Source organism: Takifugu rubripes, chromosome 18 (assembly GCF_901000725.2).
Source record: "Takifugu rubripes chromosome 18, fTakRub1.2, whole genome shotgun sequence".
In the NCBI taxonomy this organism is placed as follows: Eukaryota; Metazoa; Chordata; class Actinopteri; order Tetraodontiformes; family Tetraodontidae; genus Takifugu; species Takifugu rubripes.
In genome coordinates, this window is record NC_042302.1 from 4,036,153 (window position 1) to 4,050,741 (window position 14,589).

General features: G+C 52.2%; 1 protein-coding gene across 5 annotated transcripts in view; it reads right to left on the minus strand.

Annotated features, from left to right (window-relative positions):
• Window positions 1-4,131: 4,131 nt before the first annotated feature.
• The window catches only part of chrm2a (cholinergic receptor, muscarinic 2a), a 33,865-nt gene continuing 23,407 nt past the window's right edge, over window positions 4,132-14,589 (minus strand). For all 5 annotated transcript variants that reach the window (XM_011613284.2, XM_029825330.1, XM_029825329.1 and 2 more), the window contains one exon: window positions 4,132-6,449. In XM_011613284.2, coding sequence (XP_011611586.1) covers window positions 4,911-6,413 — 1,503 coding nt within the window. In that variant the 5' untranslated portion in view covers window positions 6,414-6,449 and the 3' untranslated portion in view covers window positions 4,132-4,910. The remainder of the gene's footprint in view (window positions 6,450-14,589) is intronic.

Here is a 14,589-nt window from a genome sequence, read left to right on the forward strand (position 1 = left end):
CCTTCCTCTGCGCCCTGTCTTTTCCTTCCCCAGCTCTCAGGTCTGAGGCTCCGTTAACATCTCCTCTTTCCTAAAAACCCCAATAAAATGAATAAAAAGAACAGACATTTCTCTTTCACCTCCGAAAAAACATTTTCTGAACACATTTTTATTTCGTCGGGGGAGGGGGGGTTTGGCACAATGATGCAGTTCATCTTTACAGTCAATCTTTACTGTCTCCAACCAATAATCCATAATAATCCATATCATGATCAGTGTACAGGATAGAAGGTGTGTGTGTGTGTGTGTGTTGGGGGTATACAGAGGGATTTCTTGGGTTGGGGGTCATTCAGAGTAGCTATTAAAAATGTGTATGTACATTTCAAACGTACCACATCCGAATTACATATGATCATATAGATATTTATATATATACACGATGCAAACAATAGACTCTTTATTCTGCTACTGCGAGCGAAGCCACGAGCCACAGCGAGTGAACACGCACGGAACACCTACGTACAGAAGCAAAGGAAAAACAGAAAGTTCGCAGCAACATTTAACACTTGAAGCAGGCTACAGATTCTTTTTTTTCTCCTGTTTTTTTTTTTGATAGGTTTAAAATCAGGTAAACCGTCACTTTGAGCCAGTTTAGTCCAGTACGGAACGCCTTCTCTTGCTCGCCGCTTTGCTGCCGCTAACGTAGCATTAGCTGCTAATCGACGCGAGCTGCGTTAAAAAAAACACCTGTACTGAACTCCCCCCACAACCCCAAAAAGAAGCAAAAAATAAAAATCCCTCCACCAGCCTAAAAAAACAGGTGAAACTCTAAAAGTGACTGGTTAGAGCTGGTTGAGGGCTTCACAGGTGATTTACAGCTTTAATCAAGTCCCCACATTTCCTCATTTCTTCCCAAATCAGGGACTTAAATTTCATAATAATTTACACATCTTTACAGGCTCTCACGTCACATTAGCCGTCGTTGTCCCACGTTTACACCACGTTTGTTGTCTGTACAGCAAGAAAAGAAACAGTTTTATAAAACCGGTTAGAAAATGTACATCGCGGCGCCGTTTCCCGCGTTAACGCGGCGCCGCCCGGAGCCGCGAGTATTCGGAGAAACGGTGGGAGGAATAAAATCGGTCTGGACCCCCCCCCCCCCCGGATTACTCCAATACCTGCCGAGCCTGTGACGTATGAATAAAGGTGTTGGCGGCAGCTCTGCGCGCGCTCGCAGAGGTGCCGGCGCGCCGGTGGGCGGGGCTTGTGCGATAAAGCACCATTTCCTGGATGACAAAGATAGATGGAGTTTGTTCAGCTCATAATGTTCTAACCTGCTCAGTGAGACGTAGAATAAAGAATCTGGAGCTCAGAGCTGAGATTGTAATCGCCACGGTAACCAGGCGGCACACGCACGGGGTCGAGGGTAAAAGAGCAATTCGATGAGGTCACACTCACTAAGGCACTTCAAATTGCTCGGTACAATCTGGCGATATACATTGTTCTGAACTGCGGCCGCGCCCCAACGCTCAGGTTTAGTCTCGGGGGGGCAGCAGAACCTTCAGTTAGCAGTCAAGTTCTCCGTAGAAGGAGTTTAGCCCTTTGACATTAGCCGTACCACGAGGAGCCCAGCTGGCTCAGACGGCACACGGTGATCTGAGGACGACGGACAGGAATGTCGGAATGAGAAGATGTGATGGATGAGATGGGTGATTCCAGACTCAAACACCTCTGGCTGACGCTTCAGATCCGTCCCTCCCCTTCCCTGAACATGGTCCAGTGGATGTCCTGACCTCCAGCTGTGGCTTCTGTCATCGCCAAAGTTCAACAACCTCCTCTCCCTGTCAACCTCCTCCGTAACCATGACGACAAAGGCCTGTTTCGCACATACAGCCGGACTTCGTCCCACGTCATCTGATTCCAGAACTTTCTTTTGTGGTAATCCTGGCTGGATTCCCTCCTCACTGGATTCCTTTGACATGATAAACTGCCATCAGCTTCCATTAAAAACCCAAACACCAGCTCCAGCCAGGACCCCTGGACCCCTCCGGGGCCCGCCGGCCACTTACTCCCCCGCTGGTATCGCTCAAACGACAGCTTAGCGAAGCCTAATCTCATACTTTGGACGGCGCTCTGCCCATCGCCGAGACGTGTGACGGATGTCAGACAGACGTGGGCTCCGTTTATCACACGCTCAGGTTCCGGCAACGTGACCCCGCGAACAGACTAATTCGACAGCTCAGGCGAGATTAAAACCCAACGTCGGGATATCTGTGGGCTCTGAATCTCTCTGCAAACATTCTTTTGGATCGACATTCGCCAGTTTCTGGCCTGTTTGCTCAGGACATAATTGGTTTAAATCGTGATTGGTCGGCTCAATTTTCAAAGTTGCCACAGACGCGATCGATTGTGTAATAACGCTGTTTACTCAGAAGCTAACTCGCGAACAAGAAACGCGTTCTGCCACTAGGGGTCGCTGTTACGGCCTGTTAATGATTTTGCACGATGTATTTGCGCCCCAAAAGTCGATCCTTTAACCCATCGTTGACCGTCTCTGCTGAATGATTTCAAAGAAACACATGGAAGATTACCAGCGCTAGCGACTAGGAAGCTAATGAGCGGGCAGACGAGCGTTAAATATAGACCAAGCTAATGAACATGTTTGATATTTATGTTACTTTCATGACCTCGTACTGGAGGAAGAGGCTGTAACCGGATCCGGGCTGAGCGGTAAGTGGGCCACGGGCACGTAGCGTGAAAGTGCGAGCCGAGCATGTAGCGGGCACTTTAATCTAAAATGTAGGTGTTCCACATTGTCCCCTAATCTGATCAGCCCTGTGGTGAGCTTTCATTATAGGATCTGTCCCAGATCTCTCTTTAAGGAGACAGCCTTGAGGAGGTGTTTGATGCAGGCAGAAAGCTCTGCAAAGCCCCCCCACCAGCCAACGCGGCCCCCTCCCGACGGCGAATCCTCATGAATATTCAGCGCTACTGCTGGGGAGCGTACATTAACGTACCTGGAAATTATTTAATGGGGCGCGGTGACGGATGGAACGGACATTTTCTCATTTGCTTTATAATTGTCACGAGCGAGACGATTCATTTTAATTAAAGAACAAGGAGGGATCGTATTTGTATTCATTAAATGGAGGCGAGTCGGGAAACAAACGCAGTGGGGACGAAGAGTTAGCCCTTTTTATAAAATAGAAAAAAAAACGCTTCCAGAGCAACACACGTCCACACACAATGGATGGGGGGGGGGGGGGGGGGGGGGGGGGGGGGGTTCATCTTCACCCCAACATTCTGACACAATCTTTCCAGACAGCAGCTTGATGAATATTGCATCCCTCTAAGCGTCTCACGCTGCCGCCGCCGGAGCTCCGGGTGCTGCGTCTGTCCCTGCAAAGACCTGAGGGGGGGGGGCTGACTGGACTCTGAGGCCAGCAGCAGCTCCCGCTCCAGGACGTATGGTGACACTAATCTGATGCATCTCTGCAGGCTCTCGCTGGTGCATGTGGTCGCTCTCCCACTGCAAACAGCTCCGCTCCAACATGGCGGCTAACGCAGGAGCTCCGGCTCAAAGGGACAGAATCCAAGTCAAGAGGAGATGATGAGATACTAAAATAACCTTAAATCACCATAAACTCCACGTAATCTTCAATATTACACCAATAATCCCCCCCCACCTCTCACACACACACACACATGCACACGCACGCACACACCCACCCAGTCAGTAAAGCCTCGGCTCTGAGCTCCATCTGTCTCATAAACACTCGAGCAAATAAAACTTCCTCCCTAAAATAAATAGAAACCGCCCCACCAGCAGCTGCAAAACGGCCTGGACGACAAAACCAGACGATTCCCGCTAAGTTACACTGTTAGCCTCTGTTAGCCTAACTGTTAGCCTAACTGTTAGCCTCTGTTAGCCTAACTGTTAGCCTCTGCTGCCGATCGGCAGTCGCGTAAACCTGGCACGTTGCCCCCGAAGGTGCAAAGGTCATACCAGGAGATGGCGCTGTGGGCAGCACCGGCCACCTTAAAGCAGAAGAAGAGGCGGAAAAGTCGGATTATTTTCAACCGCGCGGCTCCTCTTCAGATGTGGCGTTTTAAGCTCCTTTTTCGGTCAAATAAGGTGTAAAATGTGGGTCGGCTCAGGGTCTGGTGACCGAGAATATGCCTGAGTGAAATCCACGCGCACTCTTTCTGGATGTTTGAAACAGGGAACAGAAGCTCCCAGCTGCATGGATGAGCACGACGGCGGTTTCTAAAGGGTGAACCAGTCTAAAAGTAATAATCCTGCTGCGATGGCCCCCCCCCCCGCCCGCACATTATGAATATATTAATACATCTATTTTGTATTTATGATCTCATTCTCTCTGAGGCTCGTTGGGAGATGGGACAGCTTCCAGATGTGACCGCGTCGCGCCAGCCGCCCCACTTTACGCCTCCGTGTTGCTGGTTTGAAATTCGATGCTGACGTGCACGGCCGCGCACGAGCTAGCATCTACGAGCCCCCCCCTGTATGTTAGGTAAACAGTGATATGTACAGTTATCTACAGGTGTCTTCACTGAAGCTCAAACGTGTGCACGTTGAGGTTCAGTCAGCCCTATTTTCCCCGTGTTGAAGATTTCTCCGCTCTTCCTTCCTCAGCTCTTCATCTGCTTTAAAAAAAAAAAAAAAATGTATGTATGTATGTATGTATAGATCAGCTGTGAACGTTTCACGAGCTCCTCTTTCTGCTTCGATGCTGAAGTTGTGTAAAGTGCTACAACCGGTTATTGAGAGAGAAATGATTAAAAAAAAGGAGGAATTAAAGCGATATCAAATGTGCTCATTCGTCAGTCTGAGGACTCGCTCTCGCACGCACGCGCTCGTGCACCGATGGTTCACGCGCAAACGTCCGGGCGACCCCCGAAGCGAGTGGCGTCTATCTGGCGGAGCGGCTGTTCTTGTACTGGCAGAGGAGGAGGTGCTTGAAGGTCTTCTTGAAGGTGACGTTGCAGAGGGCGTAGCAGGCCGGGTTGATGGTGCTGTTGATGTAGCACAGCCAGTAGCCGATAGTCCAGACGGTGTTGGGGATGCAGCTGGAGCAGAAGGTGTTGATGAGCACCATCACGTTGTACGGAGTCCAGGTGGCCACGAAGGCCACCAGGATGGCCATGATGGTGCGGGTCACCTTCTTCTCCCGCGACGGCGGCCCTTTTTTCTTCTTGTTGGGCGGCTGCTTCGTCATCTTCACGATCTTCCGCGCCACGTGGTTCTGCCGCTCGGTGGCCGGGACGATCTCCACGGTGGCGTTGGAGGGCGTGTAGCAGTCCCCCTTGGGTGATTTAGTCTTGATCTTGATGCAGGTCAGCTTCGAACCGCCCGCCTTCGCCCGCTGGCGTGGGAGCGGCTGGCTCGCCTCTGCACTGGTGTGGGCGGCGGAGGGCGCCGCCTCCTCCTCCTTCTGGTTGGCCATGCTGCCCGATGTGGAATCGTTGGAGCTCTCTTTCTCCTCTGCGGTGGTGCAGTTCTCCCTCGTCATGTCGTCTCCTTCGGTTTCTCCCTCGGCGGTGGTGGAGGACGGTCCCTTGCCGTTCTGCAGTTTTTCCTCGTGCTGGTTGGCGCCGTGGTTGGCGTTCTGGCTCTGAGAACATCCTGTATCTTCCCCCGGTACGTTGTTATTGTTGGCTTTTGGCGTGTTGTTCCTCCTCTGGCCTTGTAACAGGGGCTCTGGATTGGGGCCCGACGGTTTGCGGTTCTCCTTCTTCACGCGGCTCTTGCTTGCTCGGGAGATCTGCCAGTAGAGCTGAATCATGATGATGACAGGCAAGTAAAAGGCGGCGATGGCGGTGCCGAAAGTCACCGCGGCATTTGAGAAAAACTGGATGTAGCACTCCTTCTCCGGCACCGTCCTCCCACCAACGATGAACTGCCAGAAGAGAATCGCTGGAGCCCAGAGGATGAAGGAAAGGACCCAGGCCGCCGCGATCATCATTCCCGCCATCTTGGTGGTCCTCTTGACAGGGTAGCTGAGGGGCTTGGTGACGCAAAAATATCTGTCAAAGCTGATGATGAGGAGGTTCATGACGGACGCGTTGCTGACAACATAGTCCAACGCCAACCAGAGGTCGCACACCACCGGGCCCAGAGGCCAGTAGCCGATCACAATGTAGACCGTGTACAAGTTCATGGAGCAGAGTCCGATGATGAGGTCAGCACACGCCAGGCTGAACAAAAAATAGTTGTTGACCGTCTGCAGGTTCCTGTTGACTTTGATGGAGAGCATGACCAGGATGTTCCCGATGACGGTGACCAAGCTGAGGGACCCGGCCACCAGCACGATGAACACCACCTCCACCGTCTTGTAGGGGCTCGCGCTCTCTTCCGCGACATCCGTCTCGTTGCCTTCGGAGGCATTCCAGTAGGTGAAGTTGAACGCGTCCATTTGTTCTCGAGCCGCCGCCTCCTACTCAGATGGAACCTGCGAGAGAGAGAAAAGAGAGGAGGTGAAGATTGTCACGCGGCCATTTTGTGTCAAACGCACATTCCGAATTTAGCTATTTTCATTTTTGTTTGTTCCCATTTGAATGAAATATCCCATCAGCGCTTTAACACCTCTGCTTTCATTTGCATCCAGGATGTGCCGGGTGTCTCTAATGGCGTGAAAAACCATGATTAGCCAGGAATCATTTGTGAGGCGCCGCCTGTGCAGCCTGACCTTTAGCACGGCTGCTTTTTACCTCGTCACAAAGCAGATTATCAAATAACGGTGACAATTGTGGCTGCGGCTCGAATTGTCCGGTAATTATTTTTTGAAAAAAATAAAAAGAAGAAGCAGGAAACAGTCTTTTCCATCACAAACAACACCTCAGCCCATTAGCCGAAGAAAAGACGGGGATGAAAGGATGCTGTAATAAAGCAGCTGTAGCTGTAGCCCCCTGGGCCTATAGGGTGGTGGAGGTCCCCCTGCCCCTCCACAGGTCCACGTGGAAAAGATCAATTTAGTTACGTAACAAATCTTTGCCTACAAAACAGCACTCTGAAAATAAAAGTGTTGCTGCCTCTTCCTTCTCACCCCCCACTTCTTAAACACACACACACTCACACACAGCGTTAACAGTATCGAGAGTTCAGTAAAAACTTTAAAGGAATTATTGACAAAAATCGGCACTGCTATTTTATCTTCAAAAGGTCCGTTTCTGACTTCTGCTCGGAAATTCTCTGGCTGCGGCGCTCTAACATTCCTTTGATCTTTGGTGACCCACTACTTCCTGCTCTTACACTGGCACGTTTGCCTGTATCTCAGGCCTCGCTTTGACTGATGCGCCGCTCGGTTCCATTTCTTTGATGCGGGGAGGAATGTGCTTCATCTGCCGAGGGGCCAGAACTCTTCAGCTGAGTCTGACATAAATCACGGTGGCGGAATAAAACATATCCAACCTGTGTTGGTTGGGTGTGTAAATCGATCCCCGCGCTATTCTGGCAATACTTTAAAGATTGATGTGCTGCCCAGGACTTTCTCCGCTCCGCAGAGGAAACGGATCCGCTGCGATCGGACCGAAATCCTGGAGGAAAATCCAACGCATTTATCGCACCTGGAGCTGAGCTGAAGCTGAATCAGTTACATTTGTAGACCGAAAGACAAAAACTCCGCTTTAAGTGAGTAAATCTGACTCTTTGCTTCAAGTCGGGATGCTAGAAACCTGTTTCTGAGGTTCGAGGATAAACTATCGTAGTTGTGCCCAGAAGGTGGCGCTACAGGCAAAGTGAGATGCGGTAAAAGGTAGAAGAAGGGCACCAGGCTGAAGGTAAACAGAGCCATCAACCATCACCAGAGTCTCTCTGACGTCAGTGGATCCTATAAAAAAAGACACCTGAGTCCCTGCGGTGCTGCTGGTGAGGCACCGGAGCGGCTGCAGACTCGCCTCTTTCGCCATTTCGGCTCAGTTGCTGAGTAACTAGTGAACATTCACTTATCTGCTGTGCCAGAATTCCCTAATCACTGCATTAGCCACGGAGCTAAGCTCGCCTAATCCCCATAAAATGTTCGAGTCCGCCGATTTATATTCAAAAACACCAACAATACGAACGGGACGCACTTGTTGCTTGCTTGGGACAAGTGGATTAGAGAAATAAAGTGGCTCAGCGTTGATGGTCATATCACAGCGGAGACTCTTTAGTCCCCTGGCTGCGGTTTAAGCCGAGCCCCGCGGCTAAAAACCTTAGCTAAGGCCGTGACCTGGCTACACTCAACCAGAGACCTTCAGGAGCGAGTGGGAGCTGTTCTGGAAGCTTCCGTCCACTCGCTGGGATCCCATGTGACGCCTCCGATGGGTAAGGCCTCACAGATTTGCAGTTTTATAGCCTCGGTGTGCTAATGTTGCTAACACCTCAATATCCAACGTTTTCGTAGGGGCTCCCTAGAGCGTCCGTTGTTGAAAGAAGAAAGACGTAGCGGCGCTCCTGCTAGCATAAGGGCAGCCAGCAGAGCCCAGTCAGGTCAGCACCCGCAGACACGTTCGTTATTTTTATCACCAGAAAGATGAAGGGATAACGTCGAAAGTAACAGCGTCTGCCGCGAGCTAATTTCCTGCATCGTTCCCGAATTTGCCATTTTTTTTGTTGTTTGGGGTATTAGAAGAAGAGCGAGACAGGACAGTTGGTGCCATGGGAGGCTGTGAATAAATGAGCTTGAGTATTGTTCTGTGTTCACTCCCGGTCCTCCTGGCACTGCTCAGTAGAGCTGAAAATTGCTTCTGCCCTCGGGGAGGACAAGAGGGCCAAACTCAGCCCGTTCCCTCCGCGCTCGCCATCTTCCTGTGCTGGACTTCAGAGCAGACAAAAGGCTTCTGAGCAAACCCAAATAACGCCGCTGAGGTCATTATTTTCACCCACTTTGTCTCACATAAGAGGCAAAATAAGCGTCCACTCGGGTCTCCAGGGGCCGGCGACGCCTCCCGGGCCCCCGTCGATGCCTCCTCACGCGTAGACGCCGAGGTGTTCCCAAACGGGGCCGCTCCATTAAGCCGGCGCATTTGGTCACGTCCCCTGTGTCGGACCGCTATTCCCTATCTTTGAGCACTGATCCGGGGGCTCTTGCCCCCCTGCCTTCACTGATTACATGCATTTCTGCTGCCGGCCCCCCGCCGCAGGAGCGCGCCCGTTTGGCCTCCGTCTCCTCGCCATTTGCAGCAAAGCGTGTCTGGAATGGAAAAGCTACGATTGCGGCGCCGCGTTGGCTCCACAGGAGGTAAAGACACACTCGTGTCATCCGTATTCGTGTTTCAAAAGGCTGCTGGTGCTGCTGGGGCGGATCTGAAAACACGGTATTTACACCAACATGGCTGCAATAACGGAAAAACTCGTATATTTTTAAAATATCGCCTCTCTTGGACTGTTAGCGGCTCTTCCTGGAGTCGCCTCATGTATGCGTGTGGCCTGATGTAACCGCAGCGAAACACAACCTGTCACGATGGGTCAAACTTTTACCGCGTTGAAAAGTGACCGTTCGTGATTTTTTTCCCCGCTGAATTAGAATAATACAAAGAAAAATGTCCTGATATCCTCATAAAACTTTCCCACTCTCGCTCACCAGTACAAATCAGCCTTCGTTAGTTTGCGTGTTTCCGCTGGCTCGAGGATAACGAGCTGTCTTCTATTGGCTAGCTTGATAGCCGAGCACTTTCCCAACATTAATTGTGACATAACCGAGGTGCTGTATGTCATCGGACTGGGTTCACTCCCTGGGAGATACCCCAGGTTCCTCTTATTAGCATTTCTGATGCTATCACTCTGCCTCCACGTAGCCTGTCTGCTGGTATCACCCACGATCACCGCATATCCAGGGCTAACGAAGCACCAAGCACTCTGAATTATGCAGGAGGAGATAATTAAAATGGCTCCTCGTTTTTGTAGGTGTGACGGACCCTCTCCAAACAGACCTCTTTGGCAGTCCTCCATCTGAGTGGACACCAGAAAAGAGACAATAACAAGCAGGAAATGGCTCTCGAGTGGGCGGTAAAACAAGCCGCAATTATCCACAAACAGCCGTGTGGAGTCGTTGCGCTGTAAGGACTCGTGACCTTTGACCTCTAGAGGCCAGAAACGACCAAACCATTTTACAGGAAATTAGCTTCCGTGTTGCTACGACCGTCCTCGCTTCTGTCCTTTACTTTGTCTAAACATGCACAGAGGTCAACATGTTGGTATTCCAGCTACTCTCCCTCCACGACCTCGGCCCGCCGTCGCCTGCCCGCCGCCGCGGTCCATTCTTACATTTAGAGTCGTGGAACCAAACCAGATCCGAGTTTCAGCGGTCCGACCACGGCTGGCAGCTCTGCAGTCACGCCCGTCGTCTTCCGGGATGCAGAAAAAAGGACGACGCTGCTAATGAATGCACGCGGAGGTCCTCCAGCGAGGGTGCAACGTGAAGGGAGACAAGTCAATTTTCTGCTGTCACGGAAAAAAACCCCGCAGCAACTGGAACCTGACAAACACTGTCACGCTGCCGACTCCAGCGCTCAGCGGCCCACCTCGCACTTCACGCTAAGAGGGTTGATTTGAAATTATATGGCCACCGCAGAGCAGCCCGGCCGCACGTCTCCTCCGTTGATTTGGAGCTAATTAGCCGTTTTTCATCTTTTGAATCGTAATTGCGCCTCAAGAGAAAAAGCTAAGCGATGCTACAAGTGTATTAGCCTGAGCGTCACTGGAGAAATTTGTCGTTTGTTGCCAATCCTTCATGTTAGCTACATGCTAAGCAAGAGGGGAAGCAGATGGAAGCAGCTGGATCTATTTTAATGCGCTTTTAGGCTCAGTCGTTGCTCATAACAGGAAATGGAAATAAATCTGTTGACTGTGACCAACAATACTGAAGTCACAGGGGGGCTGTTTCTGCTAATGGCTAACATATAAAATCATCTCTGTGTTCTGTCTCCTGATAACTGAGCACATGGCCGATGCCAGAGGACAAACACGAGATGCACAAACACAAATGACGTGACCGGAGCTCTTTATAGGTCCTTATTAAGCATCGTTCCAGCCACCGCCGCCTCCTCCTCCTAAGCTAGCATAGTTTATCCTCTGTTAAAATGTGACCCTCCTTCAGCTGGTTGGACCCCCCTCGGTTCTCTCGAGGGAGGTGTGTCTGCAAACTGCTGAGGACCATTTCAAGAGCCCCAAAACATGCTAACGTCAGCAGCTGCCTATGAAGAGCAACATCTGTCCGGAAGGTCGCTTCCGTGGTGACAGCCTGCCGGACGACAGCCGCAGCACGCGGAGACACGGTAATTGTGAGCGTGCGAGCGGGGATTTAGCGCCCCAAAGCTCGCCGATGGAGTAATTGTCCCGGCATTTCCATTTCTACCGCGTCAAAAATGTGCCCGATGATCTAATCTGCGTCTCGTATGGGGGAAATAATAGAACATGGATGATTGCTCCTACACGCCGCGGCTCATCTCGCCGCCGAGGCTGCCGCGTTTTCAGGCTGTGACTCAGACGAATCTGTGGAACCCTCAACGTTGGGCTGTGGTGAATCCACGCATGTGGGGACCGGCTGCCTCGCCCTGCTGCTGCTCCCTCTCCGTAGCCTTCCTGCCATCAGCGGCGATATTGGCTGCTTCCTTCTCGGCGCTGCCTCTGGGATTTCCCTGCTGTTGCTCCTGCTATATATACAGTTGGCAGCGTTGAGCCGGCCTGCTCGCCTCCCCTGGCAGTTGTTGGCTCATTACCGATTTCACGTGGAGCATCGACGTGGATGCACTCTCCTCGTTTGTGGAGGAGCTCGGTAATCAGCCGGCGTAGGTGAGGCAGAGCTCGCTGCCTCTCGTTCAATTAAAGCTCGGCCGCCGCCGCGCGAGCGTGCGGTCACATTACCGGGGATGGATATCGGGAGGATAAGTGCTGCTGAGGTGCGCACTTCAATCCTGATGCGAGCTTGAGCCGCGCGGCTGAGAGCTGGAGGCTCCACCAAGCTGCGAACAAACGGAAAGGTCACCTTCTATTAGCGCGCCGCAACGCTGCGTTTGAGTACTGAGCCCGTGTCGTACGGGGGAGCTCTCCCGGGGTCCTGGTCGAGCCGCCGCCGGTGGGCCGGGACTGACTCCGCCCCCACGTGCTGTGACTCGGGCGGATGAGCAGTCAGAAGTAGCCCAAGATGGCGGCTGCTGTGACACCGTTGCCGGTTCAATCGCTCCCGCTAAAGGCGGGTCGTTAGCATTCGGGTTGCGTTGGAGCGCGCGCACCGGCTGCCAGGAGGAGAATCTCAACAATATTATGGGATGTGGGAGATGACGGTGGAGAGGAAGACTTAAATATGGATCTGAATGAGGGACGCTGGAATTTTAAGTCCTTCAATCTGCACTGATTGCTAATCAGAGGCGTTTGAGGCTCGGCCATATAAAGCCATCGCTGTCAGCCGTCCCTCACACACACTTCTGCTCATCTCCAGCGAGCCTTCGCCGGCACTCTTAATCATCCTGCTGCCGTCACCGTCACTGTCGCCCCCGCTCCGGTCCTGTCCTCGTCCCCCGCCCGTATGTGTCCCGCTTGCGACGTATCGCAGCGGTATACGAGGCTCCAGTGCTTATTAAGATAGCGAGAGATAGCGACCGACAGGGAACGCAGAGCGAGCAGATAAAGGATGCGCTCGTTGGATTTGTTCCACTTCATTGTTTCTGTCTGTCTTCTGTGAGCCAGAATTAAAGCACCACTACAGCACCAGCCGGTTGCCCTTGGAAACCCTGATCTGTGTACAGCGCAGTGTCACATTCTTCCGTGAGGACGATCCAGAGGCCACAAACGTTTCCTCCGGTTTTGAACCGACGGAAGAGAAGCCAGGAGAGTGTCTGTTTCAGCGAGGCGTTCAGGGACCGGCGGTTCAAGGACCGCCGAGGCGTGACGGCTGCTCGTTTACAGGCGACAGATAAGACGGAGACGCAGCTCGTCGGGTAGTCTGTAAACATGGCTAATGCTAATCCGCCCACGCACGAGGCTACGCGGCTAAAACTCCACACAACTTTTCCCCCACCGTTCCCGGACACGTAAACCTCATCCAAACACCGTAAATCCCGCTCATCCAAGCGCCGCTTCTTGACTCATTTCATGGAATTTTAAGTGCCAAGCTCACAAACCCTGATGATCATTTAAGCCGCCGCCATCGATTACACGGCGACAGCTCACTTCAACCAAGTCGGTGGCGTTTGAATCAGAACAGAAGGATAAATATTAGAGTTCTCGGGAAAAAAACCGGAGGAGCTGCGAGGGGAATTTTAAATCCACAATCAGGTGTGATTTATGTAGAGCACCTGGTGCTGTTGTAGGCGCTGACCTGCAGGCGCGATAAGACGGACGAGCCTTATTATCAGCACCACAAAGGGCTAGCGCAGAGCTAGCGCGACTGCGTCCGCTCGCCGCCGCCGAGTCCTGAAAGCGGGAGACAAAAACACAAAGAGGAGACGAGGACGGAATGCTGGGAAAAAGCGTCAGAGAGGGACGTCTGAAGGCAAGAGGTGTCAGCGGGTAATTAGCCCTCCTCCCGCCCCCCCCCCCCGCGCTCTGCTCCGCTCCGCTCCTCCGTCCTCGGGTCGTGATTGACAGCCACGGATTTCGTACATTCCACTGAACTTTTGCGCCTTTTCAAGCGTCCGAGGCTAATTGGCGTTCCGCATTTTTCCGAGCGACGGCGCACCTAAACGAACCGCCCCGGAGAACGGCGCGCCTGCCGCCACTCAGAGTCCCGCAGCTAATTATTCATTAGCTGATCTGACGGCGTCGACCGCCGCTGTGTTGACTTTAGCGCACGCCACGAGGAGAAGCAGCCCGAGGAGGGACCCTGTCGTTGCTAATTGTGCTAATTAGCTGGGTGTGATGTGTTGTGCAGCGAAAGGGCGCAAGTGTGACCCGCTCTCACCGACTCAAGCGTCCCTCGCCGGCTGGTGTTGCCATGGCGTCAGGAAGCTGCAGCCCGTAAAACAGAAACTCAACTTCAACGTCCCCGACCTTTGACCTCTCGCGAGGGTCAGCACGTCAAAGCCCCCCCGAATGGGAGGAAAATGGCTTCAGAGCGTCTCGCTGATGAGGTCTGACGACACCACGTTCAATCAGCTGGAGTCGATTTCGCCTGGCGTGACGTCCCTCCACAACAAGCTGTCAATCATCCATGACCTCAGAGCGCCGCCGCCGCCACGGCTCAATCTGTCACTTCCGTCCTTATCTGAAGCATCTAAACTGGAGATTAACCAATAAGCTTAATTGGAACAGGAAAAGTTTACACAGCGATAAGCGGAGCGAGACGGCTAAAGCTGTGTTTGCTAGCCTCCCTCGTTTGTTTGCATTGTTTTCTAATTCCCTTATCTTGGTCGTGGCAGAAGTTAATGAAGCTAAGGAGGGAGTGTTGGAGGGATTATCCGCCTGCAAAGGGAAATAAACATCTCTGTAATTGCTGACAGGTAACGACCGTTACGTTCTGCTCCGCAATATTTGCTGAGCACAAAGAAGCGAAATAATATTACTGCTAGCCAGCTAGCCACGCAATAATTTTCTGCCTTTAAATCTGACCCAGAAGTCAAAGGAGGCTGGTTGGTATGTTGGCATTTCAGTGGACCTGCGGCCGGCGCCAGGAA